At 36.0% G+C, this 23,121-nt stretch overlaps 1 protein-coding gene across 2 annotated transcripts in view; it reads left to right on the forward strand.

Annotated features, from left to right (window-relative positions):
* The window catches only part of ADK (adenosine kinase), a 518,992-nt gene that overhangs the window by 40,341 nt on the left and 455,530 nt on the right, over positions 1-23,121 (forward strand). For both annotated transcript variants that reach the window (XM_034662708.1, XM_034662709.1), the window contains exon 2: positions 192-266. In XM_034662708.1, coding sequence (XP_034518599.1) covers positions 192-266 — 75 coding nt within the window. The remainder of the gene's footprint in view (positions 1-191; positions 267-23,121) is intronic.

Here is a 23,121-nt window from a genome sequence, read left to right on the forward strand (position 1 = left end):
CCTCTTAAATGTTATCTGAAATGTAAAAGGCAAATCAAAGGTTTAATAAACTAGTTAGTATGTTAGGTTTAATTTCAAGGTAAGATGAAGGTATTTATTTTAATATTTGTGTGGGTTTTATATATCAGCTTACTTTCAGCGGTATTTCTAACTTATGCTTGCATTTTTGTGTGTGTGTGTGTTTTTTTTAGTGAAAATATTCTCTTCGGAATGGGAAATCCTCTTCTTGACATCACTGCTGTAGTGGATAAGGATTTCCTTGATAAGTAAGTATAAAATTCTTTGTATGTACTATGTGAAACTTTTTTTTTTTTTTTAAGATTTTATTTCTTTATTTGACAGAGAGAGCACAAGCAGGGGGAGCGGCAGGCAGAGGGAGAAGCAGGCTCCCCGCTGCACAGGGAGCCCAATGTGGACTCCATTCCAGGTCCCTGGGATCATGACCCTAGGCAGACACTTAACTGATTGTGCCACCCAGGTGCCCCGCTATGTGAAACTTATATCTAAAGAAAACTAGTGAATACTCTGGACTCCAGCACCTTCAATTGGAGGAAAACTCAGGAAATTTAAACTCATTAATAGCAAGTTGCACTATCATTATTTATTAATTGACCACAGTTTTCCCTGGGAAAACTTTATGTACAATTTGTTCAATCTTATTGCTAGTTTCACTTGAAATTTATATTTTATTCTGTGCAAGAAGTATATATGATTTACCTAATGATTTAATTCCCAAATTTTTAGATTGCTGTCAGTGAACTCCATCTGTCATGGTACTATAACATAAATGGGAGAAGAAATAGGATTAGAGAGGACAAGAAGAATATGCAGGACATAATTCAGAGGCCAGGAATCTTTATTATTTCTCCCTTAATAGTAACTTTTGATGTTTTTAACTGAGCTGAGAAGTCAGTTTGTATTTCTTTTTCTGGCTGTCTGACACAGTTTGGTACAAGGAAAAAATTGAGTAGTAAAAAAAGGATTAATCATGACAAAGCAAGTTCTGTGCCCATGGGCAATCACTTTTAAAAAAATGAGGTAAAGTTCACTCAAAATATATAATTTTAACAATTTTAAAGTGTATAATTCAGTGACTGCCAGTACATTTGCAGTGTTGTGCAACCATCACCTCTATCTAATTCCAGGACATTTTCATCACCCCAAAAAGAATCATTTCACTATCCTTGCCTGCCCTTCCCCCATCTCTTCCCTGTGCCCTGGTCTCCTGGGAACTACCATTCTACTTTCTGTTTCTGTGGATTTCCTTATTCCGGACATTTTATTTCATATAAATGGAAACATACAGTATGTGACCTTTTATGTCTGTCTTATTTCACTAAGCATGATGTTTTTCAAGGTTTATCCAAGTAGCATGTATCAGTACTTTATTCCTTTTATGGCAAAATGATATCTCATTGTATGGATATCTATATCTGTATCTGTGTCTTTATACACACATACATATACATACACACTGTATTTATCCTTTGATTGATGGACACTTCGGTTTCCTTTTTTGGCTCTTGTGAATCAAGCTTCTATTAATATCTGTGTACGAGTTTGGTGTGGACATGTTTTTATTTCTCTAAGATACGTACATTGGAGTGGAATTGCCGAGTATGGTAGTTCTTTAACTTTTTGAGGAACTACCTAACTTTTCTGCACTGATTGCACCCTATTGCATTCCTACCAGTGTTGTATGAGAATTCCATTTTCTTTTTTTTTTTTTTTTTTAAAGATTTTATTTATTTATTTGACAGAGATAGAGACAGCCAGCGAGAGAGGGAACACAAGCAGGGGGAGTGGGAGAGGAAGAAGCAGGCTCATAGAAGAGGAGCCTGATGTGGGGGCTCGATCCCATAACGCCGGGATCACGCCCTGAGCCGAAGGCAGACGCTTAACCGCTGTGCCACCCAGGCGCCCCGAGAATTCCATTTTCTTGCCAAAACTTGTTCTGTTCTATTCTTTCTTTCTTTCTTCATTTATTTTTAAAGATTTTATTTTGGGGGGCCGCCTGGCTGACTTGGTCAGTAGAGCCTGCAACTCTTGATCTCAGGGTTGTAGGTTTGAGCCCCATGTTGGGTGTAGAGATTACTTAAAAAATAAAATCTTTTTTGGTAGTTTCATTTGATGCACAAAAGTTTATCTGTTTTTTCTTTTGTTGCTTGTGGTTTTGCTATCATATCTGAGAATTCATTCTAAATCCAAGGTCATAAAGATTCATAAGTATGTTTTCTTCTAAGAGTTTTATAGTTTTAGCTCTGTTTTGAGTTAATTTTTGTAGAAGATGCATGTTAAAGGTTCATTTAATTCTTTTGCATGTGGAAATCTGGTTGTCCCACCACCATTTCTTGAAGAAACTGTTCTTTTCTCCATTGAATGCTCTTGGTACTCTCAATGAAAATCAATTGCCCATAGACTTGTGGGTTAATTTCTGGATCCCCAGTTCTATTCCATTGATCTATATGTCTGTCCTTTAGCCAGTACCACCTTGTTTTGATTATTGTAGCATTGTAGAACGTTTTGAAGTAGTTAGGTTAGGGAAAAGCCTACTAATAAATAACATAACACTTAATGGTGAAATGCTGAATGATTTCCCCTAAGATTAGGAACAATTCAAGGATGTTGACTCTTAACACTTCAAAATGTGTACAGTGGTCCTAAAGATTCTAAGTGGGGCAATCAGGCAAGATGAAATAAAAGACATACAGACTATTTAATGAAATCTGCAAAAAAGCTACTACTAAGTTCAAGAGCTATTATAAAGCTAATAATTTTCAGTAATCAATTTTACAGTAAAATTTTATAATCTAATTTACAGTAATCAAAATGGTGATACCACCATAAAGATACTATAGGCATAGAATCGAAAATCCAGAAAAAGACCCACACGCAAATGGACAACTGATTTTTGACAAATGTGCAAGGCAGTTCAGTAGAGAAAGGATTGTCTCTTGAAGAGCTGGTGCTGGAACAATTGAATATCCACATGCACAAAACCCCAATTTGGACCCATATTTTGTACCATATATAAAATTAACAGATAAAACTTAATGTCAAACCTAAAACTATTAAACTTCTGGATGATAACATAGGAGAAAATCTTTCTATGGCTTGAGCCATGATTTCTTGTACATAACACCAGAGCATGTTCTGTAAAAGAAAAAACTGATGATTTAGACTTCACCAAAATGAAAAATTTCTGCTATTGGAAAAGCACTGCTAAGGGAATGAAAGGACAGACCACAAGCTGGGAGAAAATCTTTGCAAAGCATATGTCTCACAAAGGACCACTGATGAGAATATATAAAGAACTCTCAAAACTCAATCAGAAAAAAAACAGCCAAATTAAAAAATGTGCAAGAGATAACGAACATTCACTGAGGGTATATGGATGACAAGTAAGCACATGAAAAGATTCTCAACCTCTTTTGTTATTAGGGAAATGCAAATTAAAGCTGTGATGAAATACTACTACACATTTTTTAGAATGGCTAAAAGTTTAAAATTGAGCATACCAGATGTTGACCATAATGTGGAGAAACTGGAACCTTCTGCTTATGGGAATGTAAAATGCTGCACTGAGTTTGATAGTCTTAAAAAGTTAAACATATGTCAGCTATTTGATCCTGCTGTTCTGTTCTTAGGTATTTATCCAACAGAAGTGACAGCATATGTCCGTACAGAAACTTATTCGCCAATGTTCACAGTAACTTTGTAATAGCTAAAATTGGACATTACCTAAATATCAGCAGGTGAATCATTAAGCTGATTGTTCACCTGCATAGTGGAATACTAGTCAGAAATGAAAAAGGAATGGAGTATTGACTGGATGAAACTCAGAATAGTTGTGTTAATTGAAAGAAACCAGACAAGAAGGAATACATACTGTATGATTCCATTTATATGAGATTACAGAAAATGCAATTTAATCTGTAGTGATAGAGAAAGCAGATCATTTGTTTCATATGCATGGGACAGGGTACGGTGGAATGTGGGAAGGAGAGATTATAAGGGGACAGGAGGGAGCTTTTGGGGGTATGTTCATTATCTTGATTATGTGATGATTTCATGAGTATAAATATGTATCAAAACTTATCAAATTGTACACTTAAAATATATATGGTATATTATATATCATTTATACCTCAAAGCTTTATAAACTAAACAGTAATATAAAAATAAAATCAATTGAACATGAATTCATGAGCTTGAAGTTAGAGCTCCTTTGCTTAGTGTGAGATGTTTTGTTCAGGAAATCAACTTATTAATGGTCACTACTTAAAAAATAAAATGGCATATAAAAATACAAGGAGAAAGTAAGAAATTTGAAATTTTGGGGTGCTTGGGTGCCTCAGTCGTTAGGTGTCTGCCTTTGACTCAGGTCCTGGGATTGAGCCCCGCATCGGGCTCCTTGCTCAGCAGGAAGCCTGCTTTCCCCTCTCCTGCTCCCCCTGCTGGTGTTCCCTCACTTGCTGTCTCTCTTTCTCTCTGTCAAATAAATAAATAAAATCTTAAAAAAAAAATTTTTATGGTGTATGTTGCCAGTGTTACTATTTTGATGAACATGCCTCCAGACATCTCTTAGGAATATACAACCTAGAGGTACGTGTTTGTGTTTATGGAATAATACTATGTATAGTTTTAGGTAATTTGCTTTTTTCTTACTCTATACTATGTTTTGGATAGTTGTTTTTATTTTATTTATTTATTTATTTATTTATTTATTTATTTTTAATATTTTATTTATTTATTTGACAGAGAGAGCGAGAAAGGGAACATAGCCAGGGGAGTGTGAGAGGCAGAAGCAGGCTTCCCGCTGAGCAGGGAGCCTGATGCAGGGCTCGATCCCAGGACCCTGGGATCATGACCTGAGCAGAAGGCAGATGCTTAACGGCTGAGCCACCCAGGCACCCCTATTTATTTATTTAAGATTTTTTATTTTTTTAAGTTATCTCTACACCCAGCATAGGACTTGAACTCACAACCGTGAAATCAAGAATTGCATGTACCGCCAGTTTAGCCAGGCAGGCGCCCCGGCTATTCGTTTTTAAAAGTTCATGCAAATGTGAGCAGATTATGATCTGGCAGCTGTGTGCTGATACTACAGGGAGCTCAAGTAGCTTCTTTGTTTCATTAGCAGCTGATCCCGAATGGCCAGCTGACACTTAATATTTTTATTTTGGGAGGGTTTTTATTTTTAACCTTGATTTTTGAATTAGTACTTAGAGATAAAAAGCAAGTTTTTAGACCCTAATCATAAATGTAGCGACTTCTCTATTCTTATATCCCTCATCATTTTGTTCCAAAATATACTCTGAAAGTGTTGCTTATTATTTCAGTAGACTGTGTTTAATTTACATTTCAGACCATGTTTAGTTAAGTATTTTTTACATTCCAATTGTGTAAATATAAATTTTCCAGAAATAGGTACAGAGCAAATGAAATAAATATGTATTTATTAGTATTTCACAATATGAAAATGAGTTAACCATCAAAATTTTTTTGATAAAATATATTTTCTGATTCTGAGTTTTAAGAAAACTTTCTGGCCTGTTCAATAAAAAAGTACTTATCAAGGCTAGTTAAAAAATAAACTAGTACTGGAGGTTTTTAAGGAATAATGTTAGTCCTTTGCTGCATCTTCCACCGCTCCCCTTGCTTTTTCCCTATCCCTTGTAAATGCTGTTTTTCCAAAAGAAACCATTTTTAATTCTGTTAGCTGTTTTTTCCTGGTATCTGTTTGTTTCTAAATAATACGGTAATATTGCTGTCTGCGATTTTGATAAGGATGGTTGATTGGAGAGGCAAATGACAAGGATAATTGATTGGAGAGGCAAATAATAAATGTTCCTTTAATGTAGGGAAAGGATACAAGATCAGGATTCCATTAGGATGGTTTCCAGAACACAGTGTTCTGCTGGAGGGGCACACTTGGTCTTCAAGTTCCTGTGGGAAGCGATAACCTAATCATGTTCCTGATAATAGTGGGGAGGATTTCCTCTGGCCTTCCGAGAATTTTGCTTTTGCCATTCTTACCAGGATTTTTATAATCTCTTGATGTTTAATTGTTGAATAGTCTCTGATTACTTACGTACTTGCTGACCAGGTTCTAGTAATTGATAAAAACTGGTATACATTCCTGAATGTTCACTGTGACACTAGGTGAATTGAAGGTTAATTTCTCATGCAAACCATCTGTCTGGCAGTCCTAAACTTAGGGACTGTTTGAGGTCTATTGCTAGGTATTCCTTGGGTTTGTCAGTTTTTATTTATTTATTAAAATTAAAAAAAAATTATTTATATTTTTAGAACTCTGCCCCCAAGGTGGGGCTCAAGAAATCACAACAGTGAGACCAAGGGTCGCATATTCTACCTACTGTCTTAGCCAGCTAGAAGTCCCCTGAGTTTGTCAAGGGGCGCCTGGGTGGCACAGGGGTTGGGCGTCTGCCTTTGGCTCAGGGCGTGATCCCGGTGTTACGGGATCGAGCCCCACATCAGGCTCCTCCGCTGTGAGCCTGCTTCTTCCTCTCCCACTCCCCCTGCTTGTGTTCCCTCTCTTGCTGGCTGTCTCTATCTTTGTCACATAAATAAATAAAATCTTTAAAAAAAAAACAAGTCCCCTGAGTTTGTCAGTCTTAGATACTGTGTATTGACTCCCTATTGTGATAGCTTGTGAAGGCTTGAGTTTTCTTTCACCTACCACCATTTCCTCTTCATCTTCGCCATGTTATTAAATTATGTTAAAACAAATCAATAATCATTGTGAACAAAATTGTGGACTGTGATTACTTATAAAACTTTTTTTCTTCCAGTTACTTATTGTGTCTTGTATCCATTTGCACCATTTTTTGTACACTTAACTGAAATTTTCAAACCACTCTCTTAAATCTGTCACATGCCTATTAACCTATTCCCTCCCCCTCAGACTCCTCATTCCTCAAAATCAGTTAGTCTGTCAACCTCTTTTTCTCTGGTGGACCTCGCTTTTAGAGTTCTCCATCTTTGTGCCCCATACTGAATTGGTTGTGGTATTAAGACTTGCTTTCTTTCTTTTTTTTTTTAAACAGGAGTTTTACTTCGCTGAGTCTGCTTGTTTTGGATCATTTGTTTCCTATACCTCTTATCATCTTAACTGGTTTCCTGTGTGTGTGTGTGTGTGTGTGTGTGTGTGTGTAGTATAGCCTCAGTAGGTTCCTAAGAGAAAGAGTGCATGAGTACATATATAGTACACTTTTTTTAATCCTTGCATATGTATGATGATCTTTAAAAATTTTTTTCCTTCATATCTTAATTGGTCAGATAGGATTTTCTTTGCAAATTTTGAAGGCATGTACCGTTGTCTACCAGTGCATCAAATGCTTCTCCTTCCTTTGTAGATCACCAGTCTTTTTCTCTGTGGAAGCTTTTAGTATTGTTTTTTTTTCCTTGCTGTTAGTAAATTATTATTATGTAACGTTTTATTTGTGTTGTGGATATAGTTTTTTCCCTGTCTAAGCATATTAATTAGAGATGGTTTCATTTGTTTTTTGAAGGTTTATCTTCTGTTTCCAGCTTTATCTCAGTTTTTTGTGGATTGCTCTTTTCTCATTGTTTATTGTAGTCTTTTGCCTTCACAATGGAGACTTTCCTCCAATATTTGGTGATTTTTGGCCATTTATTCATATTTAAGGGTAAGATGTTAAAAAGATCATTTATTTCTATAGGAATAAGAAAAAATATGCAAGGTGTGTTGTAAACAATAACAGTTGTGGGAGGGTAGATTGACTAGGGTAGGTACTTTTATTTCAACATTCTGTACAGTTTAAGATTTTTATAACAATTCTGAATTGTTTTTTATACTTTTTAAAAAAGATTTTATTTATTTGTCAGAGAGAGAGAGAGAGAAAGAGAGTGAGCACAAGCAGGGGGTAGAGGGAGAAGCAGGCTCCCCCTGATCAAGGAGTCCGATGTGGAACTCCATCCTAGGACCCTGGGATCATGACCCGAGCCGAAGGCAGACACTTAACTGACTGAGCCACCCAAGCATCCTGTTTTTCATAATTTCTTTAAAAAAGCATTTGGGGCGCCTGCATGGCTCAGTTGGCTAAGTGTCCAACTTCAGCTTAGGTCATGATCTCAGGGTCCTGGGATCGGCAGGCTTCCCACTCAGCGCGGAGTCTGCTTGTCCTTCTGCCCTTCCCCCTGCTTGTACTCTCTCTCTCTCAAATAAATAAATCTTAAAAAAATAACTTTTATTAAGTTATTTATTGCTGTGTAACATGTTACCCCCAAAGTTGGCTGCTTAAAGTAATAAACATTTAGTATCTCCCACAGTTTCTGAGAGTCAGGAATTTGAGACAGTGTGGCGTAGCTGGGTGATTCTTTCTTAGGGTCTTTGATCAAGTTGCAGTCAGTCTCTTGGCCAGGGTGGTGGTCATTTCAGGGCTCACCTGTGGCTGGAGGATTCGCTTCCCAGCTGACTCATTTTTGGCTGCCCTCAGTTTCTTAAAAGCTTTTGAACTGAGGGCTTCCATTCCTCAACTCATGGATCAACACATGATTTTAGAGAGAGAATAATTTTCCCTAGATGGAAACTTGTTTTTTTTATAACCTAATCTTAGAAGTGACATGCTATCACTTTTGCCATATGCTATTGGTCATACAGACCAAACCTGGTATAATGTGGGAGGGCAGTACACATGAATATGAAAAACAAGAGGCAGGGATCCTTGGCAGGGGAGCGGCGGGCAGAGGACACACTGTGATAGCCAGCCTCCAAGATGGCTCCCAGTGATCCCCTCCTCCTGGTATTCCCTTGAGTAGCCTCCTCCCGTAGTGTACCAGGGCTCAGCTATATAAGGAATGGCATACAGCAGAAGTGTGGTGATAAGCTGCTTGACAGATTAGGTTGTAAAAGACTGTGGTTTCCATCTTGGTGGTTCTCTGACTTGTCTGTGCGCACACTTTTTCTTTCTTTTGGATTACTCATTCTGGGGGAAGCTAGCTGCCAACTCTTGACAATCAGGCACCCTGTGCAGAGACTCAAGTGGCTGGAGATAAGAGGCTTCTGCTTTACAGCCAGTGAGGAATGGAGACCTGCCAGCAGCTTTGTACATGAGCTTAGAAATGGATTGTCCATCCTCTTTTGAGCCCTGAGATGACTGCAGCTCTGGCTGACAGCTTGATTTTATCCTCATGAGAGAGCTTGAGCCAGAATCAGTTAGCTAAGCCACTTCCAGATTCCTGACCCTTAAAAACTTTGTGGGATGATGAGTATTGTTTTAATCCGCCAAGTTTTCTTTTTTTTAAAGCATTTTTTTAAAAAAAATATTTATTTATTCCAGAGAGAGTGAGAGAGAGCACAAGCAGGGGCAACTGGCAGAGGGAGAGAGAGAGAGAAACAAGACTTCCTTCTGAGCAGGGAGCCTGATGTGGGGCTCGATCCCAGGACCCTGAGATCACGACCTGAGCCAAAGGCAGACAGTTAACCTACCTAGCCCCCGGAGCCACTCAGGAACCCCCTTTTTAAACTTTTTAAAAAAAAGATTTTATTTATTCATTTATTTGAGAGAGAGTGAGCTTGGGGGGGGTGCTGAGGGAGAGAATCTAAAGCATACTCTGTGCAGAGCCCAGAATGGGGCTTGATCCCACAACCCTGAGATCATGACCTGAATCAAGATCAAGAGTCGGATGCTTAACTGACTGAACCACCCAGTGCCCCTAATCTGCCAAGTTTTGGGTGAATTTGTTACATAGCCAAAGAACACTAATAAATAAAGCAAAAAAAATTTTTTTTTCAAATACGCATGCACACACATGCGTGCACATACACGGCCCATACCCCACATTCAAAACCTCATTGAAAGGTTGGTACACATAAGTTGGGCTTGTTGACTAATGGGGCTTTATTGTGGCTTGATTATACTTGATTATACCAAAAGCCTATTTTTAGGGGGCGACCCCTAGTATTAGTATCTGGAAGGCTGTTCTCTGAATCTGTTCAATTTCTTTACAGAAAAGTCTTCCAAGCCTGGCTGCTTTATTCTTAGAGTTGGACAGGGTAAGGGAGTTAAAGGTACCATATTTGAGTAGATGGTTTGATCTGTCCCTTCCTATCTTTCCTGTTTTGCCTGTTGTCTCTTAGTTAAGAGATGCTTCTGTTCGGTTTCTTCAGAGAATGAATCTCTAATTTATTTTAGGAATTGTAAGGTGTTTTGGCGAGATGGTAGTCTGTTTCTCTAGTTTTGGCTCCGTGTCTTATCCATTTCCTCTGAGATTTAGGGCTTCTCCTAGTAGACAAGGCTTGCCTATCATATATGTATAGCTTCTATCAATTGCAATTGAGATTTTAATTTTTTCAGCTCAGTTAAGTTCCTTATTTACTTTCATTTTTCTTTTCTTTTTTTGAAGGTTCTTATTTTTTAAGTAATCTCTGTACCCAGCGTAGGGCTCAAACTCACAACCCCAAGATCAAGAGTCGCATACTCCACTGACTGAGCCAGCCAGGCCCGCCTTGCTCTCCTTTTTCTGGAGATTTGTAGAAATCTCTTGGCCATTAATGCTTACATTACTATTCTTTTAGATCCTGTAGATCTTCATCTTTTTTTTTTTTTGTACCTTTATTATTATTTTAACAGAGTCTTGGAAGAGTAGATAGTCTTTCTGCCATATTTAAGTGGAAGTCCAAGGAGTATATGTGTATAATATTTCACAATTATTATATGTACAGTGGCAGGAAATATATAACTACAGATTTGTAGAATTTTTGAGATGGATTGGAATTTGGTTATAACTTAATCCTCTTTATTCATTTTACAACTGAGGAGGCTCAGAGAAGGTGAGGAACAGGCTCAGAGAAGGTCCCTGTTGTGCCCATGATTATAGTTAGCAGTGTAAGCCTCAGATGGAATCTGTATCTCTTGACTGTTACTCATTTCCTTTTCCACAATGCCACACTAACGACCTTTATTTCTTAACCACAAAAGAATTATTAAATTATAGATAATTAAAACATGTGAGTTAATAATAACTACATGCCAGGTTTTGGGGTTTTAAATGAGTAGGCCTCATTGCTACCTTATAGAGCAATCACTGGATAAATAAATGATTATCTTACTTTTCTTAGGTTCAAATCTTTTTTATTTTTATTTTTTTGATTGCTGGCTTTATTCCCTAAGTATTTAATAATGTATATAATTTATGCGATCTTATAATTTCTCAAAGAAGCAGTGTTAGAATAAAACAGAGCGTTTTTTCTTTAATTTACAGTTTCCTTTGATTTCTTGGCTCTCATTTACTTATTCTCTTCTGCTTCCTAATCTGTTATTGAAAGGAAGTTCAGTTTTTTTTGTTTTGTTTTGTTTTGTTTTTGCTACTAGGTTTTTTTTGTGTGTGTGTTTTGTTTTTTCTAATTTATTTTTGAGAGAGAGAGCTTGGTCATGAGCGGGGGGGAGGGGCAGAGGGGGAGAGAGAGAGAGAGAGTTCCAAGCTAACTCAGTGCTGAGCACGGAGCCTGACACAGGCCTGGATGCCACTACCCTGAGATCTTGACCTGAGCCAAAATCAAGAGTCGGCTGCTTACCGGACTGTGCCACCCAGGGGACCCCATACTGAGTTTATAATTGAATATCCATAGTATAAGCCTTGCATGTAGGATTTAGAAACATTGTTGGGGAGAGACACAATTAAGGAAAGTATCTTAGTAAATCTGTTATATATACAGTGAACTCTTGGTGTAAAGGAACTACACTGTATTTTCAGTACACAATAGCATAGTGCTGGGTACATGTTAGGTACTTGGGAAATAGCATCTGCCTGAAAAAAAATTCTTATGGAAAGTCCCTTTTATAGTGGGATTTTAGGGGTGTCTGGGTGGCTCAGTTGGTTAAGAGGCCAACTCTTGATTTTGGCTCAGGTCACGATCTCAGGGTCATGAGATTGAGCCCCACCTCAGGCTCCATGCTCAGCAGGGAGTCTGCTTGAGATGCTCCCTCTCCCTTCTTCTGCCCCTCCCCCTGCATGTGCCCTCTCTCTCTCTCTCTCAAATAAATCTTTAAAAAGCAATAAAATGGGATTTGAAGTGTTTAAAGTTAATGACGGAATTGATACTTTCTTTTTTTTGCTTTTAGATATATGTTTCATATAATGTGTTTGTCCAGCTTTCAGAGCAGGTTTTCTAAAGAATCAGAACTATCATATGTTAATGATCTTTGCACATTGCACTGAGCACCACAAAGAGTTGAATATAAAGAAGGACCATAGACAATCCATCTGGAAAACATTCAGAGAAAAGAGTATGAGAAAAACAAGAATATAATAAATTTTAAGAATTATTATCTGATAAAAATAACATTCAGCATGTATTATGTATACATTGTATCAGTTTAGTCCTCTTGACAACTTTATGAGGTAGGTATCTCATAAAGAATAATTTAGATCTTAAGAAATTTGTTCATGTCCAAAAAACACATGTCATTGTGCAGAGATTTGAAATACAGGTTTGTTTTAATTGTAAAATATGCATTCATTATTTTTTGCTCCCTTACTATGGAAGTATTAATTTGGAAGTGAAAAATTCAATTATATATCTGGATTTTTTTGGTGTAAATTCTGGTAGATATGTAAAGGTTTATAAACTCAGTGAAATTGTGTTTTCCTTCAGTAGTATATAGGTGAGAAAAATGTGTATAATTAGCTCTAAAAATTATTAATATTTAGTGTTTTTTTTTTTTTAAGAGAGAGCATGCGAGAGAGAGCATGAGAGAGAGCTGAGAGAGCGAGAGCACAAGCAGGGGCTAGGGGTAGAGGGAGAAGCAGACTCCCCACTGAGCAGGGAAGCCCGGTGTGGGACTTGATCCCAGGACACTGAAATCATAACCTGAGCCGAAGGCAGATTCTTAACCGATTAAGCCACCCAGGTGCCCTAATATTTAGTTTTAATTAGTTCATTAGAGTAGATTAATAAATCCTGTGTGAGAGATTGAACCACTCAACAATTTTCTTGACTAAGTTTTCAAAAACACTGCACTTCTTGTGTTGAGAGTTGGCATGTTGCCTATGATTGACCTGTTTCCGAATAGAACAAGCATTGCCATCATTCTGAAATAACAATTAGATCGTTATTTGTATTTAAAAATTAAACTTTTTCTAGAATATCCTGTTGTTTATTTAAGGATTATAAAGCCAGTTATTTCCCCGGAATAAAAAAAAATGTAGGATCTTTATCTAATTGAAAGAAAAGCAGAATTAAATTAGTTGATTTTGATGTGTCCAATTTGCCAAAATGTAATAACTGAAAATAAGTAGGAAAATGTGAGGCAGGAAGTAGGCTAGTGAAAATAATCTTTCCTAGCATATTGAAGAGACACATTGGGTGTGAGGAGAGAATAAAATGTGGAACATATAAATACTTCCAGATGAGTGTTGACCTAATTATGAAGAATATAGGAAGAAGTATATACAAAGGGAAGTGAAAGAATATTTGAAAGGTTTGTTTTGATTTTTTTTGACACTAGATAAATACCACAGAAGTAAGAGGTATGAAGAGAATGACATGGTAATTGGGAAGTAAAAACCATCATTAGAAATGAAAATAGTCAGTTTTAAGAAGGGAGGTTAGAGTGGTTGAGGAAATACGTTTTTCTTACCAATCTAAATCTTTAATAATGCAGTCGTATAAACCTTAGTTAGGCCTTGATTAATGTAAGCATGAATGAAAGACATTACTTAGTATTCACTGTAAAAATACTGAAGATTGTAACGGTTGTGAATTTCAGAGCTAATTATTCAATACCAAAAATTTACAACTGGATTATTTGTATAAATTAAGATGAATTATTTCAGTGAATGAATGTATATTAGGTTTGAAGTAAAACAATATTGGGAGTGTCGAGTGATACTCCATATGTAAGATTAAAAGCTGTAATTGTTTTAAAACTAATTATGAAATGCTCTGACACTTTTGTAAATTCTTTATAAAGCTATTTTGCAATATTTTCTTTAGAAGTTTTAAAATTATGATCTGTTTATTTAGGTCTTTAATTGACTTGAATTGATTTTTTTGTTTACGATGTGAAGTAGGGATCTAGTTAAAAAAAATTTTTTTTTTCTTAAGGGAAATCAACTGTTACATCACTGTATTGTGGATAGTCTAATCTTTACCCACTGATCTTCAATGCCAATTTTTATTTGTCTGTTTTATTTATCCCAATTCTTTTTTGCTTGTCATTTGTCCTTGAACTAATGCAGCTCTGTCTTTATTTTGTTAAGGTGTATAATAAATCTTGATGTCTTGTAGGGCAAGTCCCTACACTTGGTTCTTATTCAAGAATTTTCTTGGTTATTCTTGGCTCTTTTGTACATAAATTTCAGAATGAGTATGTCAAGTTCTAAAAAAATTCTTTCTGGGATTTTCTTTAGGATTGCATTGCATTTTTAGATTAATTTGGAAAAATGAGATCTTTACCATATATCTTGCATTTACATCTCATTTTTTTTTTAGGTATTCTTTTATATATTTTAGTAACACATAGAGTTAAGTACGTTAAATACAGTGTTACAAAGTGGTTAGTTTTTTTTTTTCAGACTTAAACATCTTATAGTATGATCTTTGCTAAATTTGTTAGCTTCGAAAATTATAAAAATAATTCTGTTTTGGAAAAAACCTGAACCATGTAGAAGTGACTAAAGTAAAAACAAAATCTGGAGTAAGTTATTATCTCTACAGCAGTACTGTCCACTAGAATTTTCTGTGATGATGGAAATGTTGTGTGTCTGTGTTGTCCAATATGGTAACCAGTAGTCTTAGCTTTGAACAGTATTCGAAGTGTGATTATTGCAACTAATGAATTGAATTAAAATTTTATTTAAAATAATTAAATTTATTTTTATTTTATTGATTTTTTTAAAGTTTACTATTATTATTTTTAGTAATCTCTGCACCCAACATGGGGGTCAAATCTACAACCCCGTGATCAAGAGTCATATCCTCTGGCTGAGCCAGCCAGGTGCCTATAATTAATTAAATTTAAATAGTCATATGTGATGAGTTGTTATTACTAATATTAGTGCAACTTAGGCCTTATTACAAAATTGTATAGTTTTCTTCATAGGTATACATTTTTTGTTAGGTTTATTCTAGGTATTTTAAAAATAAAGTTGCTGTTGTGAGTAGAATATTTTTTCAATAATATTTTTTAGATTATTGCTGGTATTTGGAAATGCTACTGAATTTTGAATATTTTCTTTAACTTAGTTACCTTGTTATCTGCATTGAAAGAAAGATGGTCTTTGACTATTCTGAATTCTAGATTCTTAGATTTTGGGATAAACTGACATTTGATTCTGAATTTTTAGATTATTTCACTTACTAAGTGATTAGTCTTGAGTTGCTCTGAGGCTTCCTCAAATAAGATCTAAATTATGGAAACTGAATGAACACAGACTGATTTATGGAGCCTTTATTTTGCCCCATACATCATAAGATGGTGTTCCTTATGGATTCTCTGATGTTCAGACCTGACTCAGAATATTGAGAAGATGGTATTTCTCAGGCTTACCTAAACATGGATTCATTTTTAATAGTTCGTGTCGGCTCAGTACAACTGTTTTGGAGCTCTTGCTATGTAGTCAGCATTTTGCCAAGTACAGAGTTAGATAAATTTCTCGCCTTTAAGCAGCTAGTAAGTCTGACTGAAAAGACAGATGTAGAGCAAAATCACCTCATTAGTGTGGCATTATAGAGTAGAGATTAAGAGTGTGCTTTGTAGCCACTTGCAGTTGTATGACCTTATTATGTTTCTTAATCTATGGAAGATCATTTTTCTTGTGGCAAAAAAAAAAAGAATATTAAAATAGGACTGTTATAACGTGAGGATTGAATGAGAAAATTTATGTATTTGCCAGATGTTAGCTAATGTTACTGGCTACTAGGGAGCTTGGAATGTCCTTCATGTCTTTTTTGTAGGCGATGGAGAGCGCTTGAGGGAGTTTAAGCAGGGGAATGACTGGTCGAATTTACATTTAGAATTACAGAAAGCATGTGTTTGCAGTAATCAGTGGATTTGAGGAGATAGATTAAGAGGAGGCTGTAGTGATAGATTGTTGATGGATTGTGACCTGATCATTGTAGTTAGGAAATGATGGTTTGGAGAAAGTTCAATGATATTTTAGTTTTATAAAGGTAAGTTTAATGATTGCTTAACGAAGAGGGCAAAGGAGTCAGGGATGACATTCCAACTTTAGGTTTTGGTGACTGGGTAGATGGTGGTATTTACAATTGAGTTAGGGAGTATGAGAGGAGGACATGTTAGAGAGAGTGGCAAGATTGAGTTCAGTTTTGCTCATGCATGAGATGAGGTAGACCCATTTAGAAGATAATTTGATAATATGTTTCTGGTGGGTAGAGAATTCATGACTGAAGGGGTGTATAATAAGAATTGTATTTAATTTTACTTTGATACAATGCCACTCAATAAATGTTAGCTGTTATTATTACATCATCATTATCGTCATTAAAATAGATGGTATTTATTTATTTTTAAAAAAGATTTATTTGTGAGAGAAAGAGAGCATGGTGGGGGGCGTGGGCAGAGGGAGAAGGAACAGCAGGCTCCCTACTGAGCAGGGAGCCTGGCTCGGGGCTTGGTCCCTGGGCGGTGGGATCATGACCCAACCCAAAGGCAGACACTTAACTGACTGAGCCACCCAGGCGCCCCGAAATAGGTGGTATTTAGAACAATCAGTGGGGGCACCTGGCTGGCTCAGTTGTGAGAGTGTACGACTCTTGATCTCTTGGGGTCATGAGTTTGAACCCCACAGTTGGGTGTAATGATTACATACATACATACATACATACATACATAAACTAAGTAACTAACTAACTTAAAGCAACCAATGAATGAGCCTTTCTAGAGAAAGGGTAAAAGTAAAGAAGGTGGTCTGGAAGATAAAACACTGAATAGATGGGTAAATGAAAAAGAATTATAGAAGGAGATAGAGAAGAAATAAGTTTTTAGCAGCAGAACTAAATAAAACACAGTCTTATGAAGTATAATGAACTTGTATGACAGAGTGGTTAATAACATCACATGTAAGAGAGATGAGATGCCTAGTAACATAAAGCCTACAGGAATTCACTAGATTTGATGATAGGATGTCAGCAGTGAGCTCAGCTAGGTAAATCACAGTGGAGTGATAGGGACAGAAGTCAAATTGATACATATAAGAAATAAATGGGGGGTGCCTGGGTGGCTCAGTCAGTCAAGCATCTGCCCTTGGCTCAGTCATGATCCCAGGGTCCTGGAATTGAGCTCCATGTTGGGCTCCGTGCTCAGCAGGGAGCCTGCTGCTTTTCCCTCTCCCTCTGCCTGCTGCTCTGCCTGCTTGTGCTCTCTCTCTCTCTCTCTCTCTCTGTCAAATAAATAAATCTTAAAAAACGAAAGAAAGAAAGAAATGGGAGGTGTGATGTGAAGCGGGGCAGTTTTTTTGATATGGCCTAATCTAGAGGAAAAAAGGAAAGAGAAATGTAGAAAAAAATTAAATTTCCTTGGCAGCCCATTGATTGTACTTAAGATAGGAAGGGTGACCTTCCTCCAGGAACTCAACTGCCTCAAGGTTAATACTTTGCTAAGGGCAAAAGGCAACTTTAGCTTGATATTAGCTGGACCTCCAGGATCCTGTAAATCTCTTAACATATAAAAATCCCTTTGGAAACTTCCTTTATTTCTACTCCCCGTCCTCCCCTCTGCAAGGTATATATTAGCAGTCATTCTCCAAACATATGGCTCACTGATACACATCTGATGGGTCTCATGACTAAGATTTTACTAGACAGTAGTAAATGGCCCCTTAAGGTCTTGGAAACCTTGCTTTCAAATTCCTTAGAGACTTACATTATCCCTGACTCCCTCCCAACTTGAAAATATATAATCAGTCACTCCTCCCAATCCCAGTACAGCTTTTTTCCCTTGTTCCTGTCCCTGTGCTTTAATAAAACCACCTGTTTTGCACTGAAGACATCTCTAGAATTCTTTCTCAACTGCTTCTGAACCCCAACATTTCACATCATAGTCCACTAGCCAAGCAAGCAGTGACATCTTACAAGCCGAATGTTAAAATTTCCTTTAATGAAAATATGTGGCTAGTCATTTTGAATAATTACCAATGATTTTTAAAAATAAAAACATAAGAGAAAACTTTAACAATACAGAGTATCGTTCTATTTGTTTAAGTGTAAAATCTGGTTTAATTCTTTTTCTTCAGCCTTCTGTAATTGAGTTATAATCCTCATTTAGTTTACTAATGAGAATTTAAAATATTATTTTCATAAAGCTGGTAACTTTTTGCCATTATTTTCATTCTTAACCCTGTGGTTTACTCTTTAATTGTTTCTTTATAAGCCTCTTAAATTTCAGCCGTAGTCTGAAACATTGCTGTGGTGATTAACACTTTTAGCCTCCTTTTTTTCCCTTTTGAGTATATTTTGATATGTTTATTTTTTAATTGCTAGGGCTAATTAAACATGTTGTTTAAGTTCTTGCCACACTGTCTGATTGCATCAGCTAATTCTATAAAACTTTGCATGCTACTATTAGGATTCTTTGGACCATGTGGTAATATTTATAGATTTCTTGAAATTTTACTTGTGTAATTCTCAGAGGGCAATCTTAGTTGCAAGTATTTATGGAATATTTTATTGTCGTCCTGCTATGTAGTGAGTCTTAACTTGGCATTAACTATTTGTGTGATGCCGTCTTTGCCATTTCGTTTATGATTGGACTGTTTCTGCGCTTTACAGTATCTTTAAGGACCTTCCTAGGTCTGAAATTTTATGTTATGCTAATCTTCAGGGAAAGCACATTTGAATAATGTTTGTTTCAGTCTCAAGGCCCAACCTTTATTACTGTTGCACACTACTGCTGTTCTAGCGTATCTTAATAGTTATCTATCATGTAGTAATACATTTTACTTATGTATTCTGATATTTAATTATAAACCTAAGTAACAGTGCCATTTTCCCATTACCCATGGTGGGACTGTCATTACTGGATTTTATTCTTTTTTGCTTCGAGTGTGTCTTGCTTTAACAACTCAGGCAGGGATGAAGGAAATTAATCTTCCTTCTCCCCTCCTACTTCTTCCCCTCCTCCCGTATTTCTCTCCTTTTCACTTCCTCTTTTCCTTCTCTCTTTCTTCCTATCTACTTGTCACCTGTTGCTATATGTATTTATACAGTAAAAATATTTAAATTTATTTAAAAAACTTTATACAAGAAAAGTTTTGAACTAATCTTTGGAAGCTTAAATGTTCATTGGTTGAAAAATTTAAGTGAAAACTACAGCTGGATGAATATTATGACCACATTGTAAAGTGCTGTATGTATTTGTTTTTAATATATTTTTTTTAATTTCAAAAGTAATTTGCTTATTATTTACATTTCAAAAAAGCACAAAGAAGAGAATAAAAATAATCTGTAATCTATATAATATTTTGAAGTTATGTTTCCAATTCTTTTTGGGAGTATATTGCCTTTTTTGTTTTGTTTTAAACATAATCTTTTTTTTTTTTTTAAAGATTTTATTTATTTATTCGACAGAGATAGAGACAGCCAGCGAGAGAGGGAACACAAGCAGGGGGAGTGGGAGAGGAAGAAGCAGGCTCATAGCAGAGGAGCCCTGATGTGGGGCTGGATCCCATAACGCCGGGATCATGCCCTGAGCCGAAGGCAGACGCTTAACCGCTGTGCCACCCAGGCGCCCCTGTTTTAAACATAATCTTGAACCATTTCCCCAACATGCTGTAATTTACTAATTATAAATCTGCTACTTTCTGCAGTATTTTCTTACAGTTTTACTTTTCCATAAATAATGCTCTCATTGACATAGTTGTACACAACACTCTGATGTTTTCTTGTTGGAAATTTGTAGTTATGCATTTGTTTCAAAACACGTGACCACATTAAACTTCCTTCCCTCCCTATTTGAGCTAATTGAATTAGTCATTTTACAGAGGTGGAAGCATTACAAGAAAGGGGGGAGAGATGAGTATTTATTACATGTTTATGTGCTGGCACTTGAACACTTCATGTATTATCTTATTTGATTCACATAGCAACCCTGTGGTGTAGGTAGTTTTATGCTTCTTAGAGAAATTAAACGGCTTGCCCACTTCAGAAAACTATTTAATGGCAGAATCAGGACAGTAACACAGGTCTTAGACTTTCAGTTTAATGTTCTTTCACTCAGAGATTCTCTGTGGAGGCTAGAGGCAGATAAGAAGGTCAGCTTCCTTATCTTCTGCCGATTAGAATAAGTGCTTGTCTTTATCATTTGGTAAGTCCAGGCAGAAAAAAGATTGAGAACGGCCACGGCCACTATACCGTTCTGTGGTCTCTGGCTTTTTAAGGGCCATGTTTATGTTTGAATTTAAGAAATGGATATAAAAGCAGAACATCTATTTAATTATGTCTTTAGGAAACAAAACCCAACTAAAGAATAGGCTGTACTATCATTCAGGGAGAGACATGGTAGAAAGTTGAGGTATAGCTCTCTACTTTCTAATTCCTACTACGTTGAATTTTTCCCTTGATGTTTACTAACTTAAAACATTGAGGGGGCACCTGGCTGGCTCAGTAGGTAGAGCATGTGACTTTTGATCCCAGGGTTGTGAGTTCAGGCCCCACATTGGGCTTGGAGCCTACTTAAAAAAAAATAAAACTGAATGTTCAGAGAGTTGTTAAATGTGATAGATTAAAAACACTGTATACCTTCTGTCAACAGCAGTTAGATTGGCAGAACAGGACATACTAAATGAAAATGAGAAATCATATAACTATAATTCCACATATAAAAAAACATTCAACTGTACATTTCAGTGAGAATAGCTCCATTTCTTTAGTAGGGGTTATGGTCCTGATGATATATTTACCTGTACATTTATAATTTATACTTTACTTACTTTAAAATAAATTTGAGGAATTTCTTAGTTAAAACATAATTTTTACAATTATAGGTGTGTACTACTTTTTGTGTACATTTTAAAGGTGTTCTGCAAACACTTTAAAATAAAGTTTTTATTCTCTTATGAATAACCGTCTATATAAATAGTTTGGTCATAGTTTATGAGCTTTGGAAATGTATTTAAATTGCATGGAGAAACAAATTACCTCTCTTTACAAGTGCCTTTTTAAAAAATTTGCAAACTAAATCAGTGCTCCATTTTAAAAGTTAGAATATTAGTGGCATTTCATATATTTATTAACCAACTGAAATTTGGTAAAGTGAATATTAATAAGGGAAAGTTCTATGAAAAAGTAGATAGAAGTTTATGAATAAAGAAATACACATACATACACATATTTATGGACATATGTAAATAAATAAACACATATAAGGGTATGTGTAGTAAAGATTTTGGCCTTGTCCAAAGAGCTGTCTGGGAGGTAATCTATATCATACCTGATGGAAGTGTCTTTTTGTTTAGGACAGGGGCTGGCCACACCCCATGGAGTGACCGGTTACATGATTTAGGGTTAGGCTTTGGGTCATATGATATCAGTTGACTTGAAGACTGAGTTAAACCACGTGGGCAGTCACTTGATCAATCATGCCTATGTAATGAAGTCCCAATAAAAAATCTGGACACTGAAGCTGGGGTGAACTTCCCTTGTTGGCAATACTGCATACCACATTGTCATATCAGCAATGTGCTGTATTGTCCTGATGCCAGGACAAGTGTTGCATTTGGAACCCTCCCAGACACTGCTCCATATGTCTCTTCCCTTGGACTTTGACCTGTATCCTTTCCTAGTAATCCATAACCATGAGTATAATAGTTTTCAGTGAGTTCTGTAAGTCCTAGTGAGTTACTGAATTGGAGGGTGGTTTGGGGAACCTCCTGAACTTGCAGTTGGGTATTGGGTACTGTTTCCTCAAACGTTGCATTTTGGCTGACTTTGGATATTTATGTATCATCCAGTTTCCTAAAATGCAGTATGCAAGAGTCAAGGAAGAGATAAGATAACAGCAAAGATGAAGAAAAATTAAAGTTATGAGATATGAAAAGTTACCTGGTTTGGGGTAGGGGGATATCAGATGAGAGAAAGAAATGCTATGGGAAGAGTGACTGCTTTGAAGTTTGGGATTAGAGAACTAATTTACTTAGAAAATAGTTCAAAATGGTTCTTGTAAATTTATTCTTGTGGTCTGGAGAGGTACTCTGTGAATTAGGAGAGTAATATTTCCCTTTGGTGATTTGATCAAAATCAGGCTCTCCTTCCTTGCCTGCTTCTTGCCTATGTGGACCCTTTTTTCCCCCTCTGGCTTCTTTCACCATTCCCTTTAAATTCTTATCCTGAGACTTTAAAAGGAAAGGGCATTTTGTTTGTTTTGTTTTTGTTTTAATGGGAAAGGAACAGAGAAGAGAGATGAAGTAGGGAAGGAAAGGAAAGTTGGGGAACAGATTAAAAAGCTGTTCCTTTTTAGACTCTCTTAGGAAGGTGACTTGTTACTCAATGTTTTATTTGAACACTGTACATTGTGCTTCACCTTATTGTAACCTTATCATACAAGCAGTTATTTTTACTCTGATTCACTTACTGAATCTCAAGGTCCTTAAGTGCAAGAAATGTTTGTTATTCTCTATCACTAGCCAGCTGGAGAGGGAAAGTAACATTGATTTAGTTGCTATTGTATATGTACAGAACACCTTGCTAAGACATAGATATCATCAAATCCACTGGTTTCAAACATTTCAATTTTCATAAAAATGTTTTAATAAATTTTAATAAACTTCCTCACTCATTAGGTTAATATTTATGACTTTTTTATTGTAATGTTAAATAAAACTGATAAACATTCTTTTAGTGGACTCTAAATACCATAGGGGTTTGATACTTACCATCATCCATTTATTTAAATAAATTTTTTTTTACCATCATCCGTTTGTAAAAAGACACAAACAAGCTCTTTCCTTACTACTGAAAAATTTCATACTCCTTTCTGTTTAAATTTGTATACCCATTACACTTTTTGCTAGCAGATTTTATCCTTATATAATGTATTTTTGTGCATGAATTATCTTTTTATGTAATATATTATGAAGGTAATATATTTTTATGCATGTAAATTGAATTTAAAAATA

This window comes from Ailuropoda melanoleuca, chromosome 6, assembly GCF_002007445.2.
Source record: "Ailuropoda melanoleuca isolate Jingjing chromosome 6, ASM200744v2, whole genome shotgun sequence".
Lineage (NCBI taxonomy): Eukaryota > Metazoa > Chordata > Mammalia > Carnivora > Ursidae > Ailuropoda > Ailuropoda melanoleuca.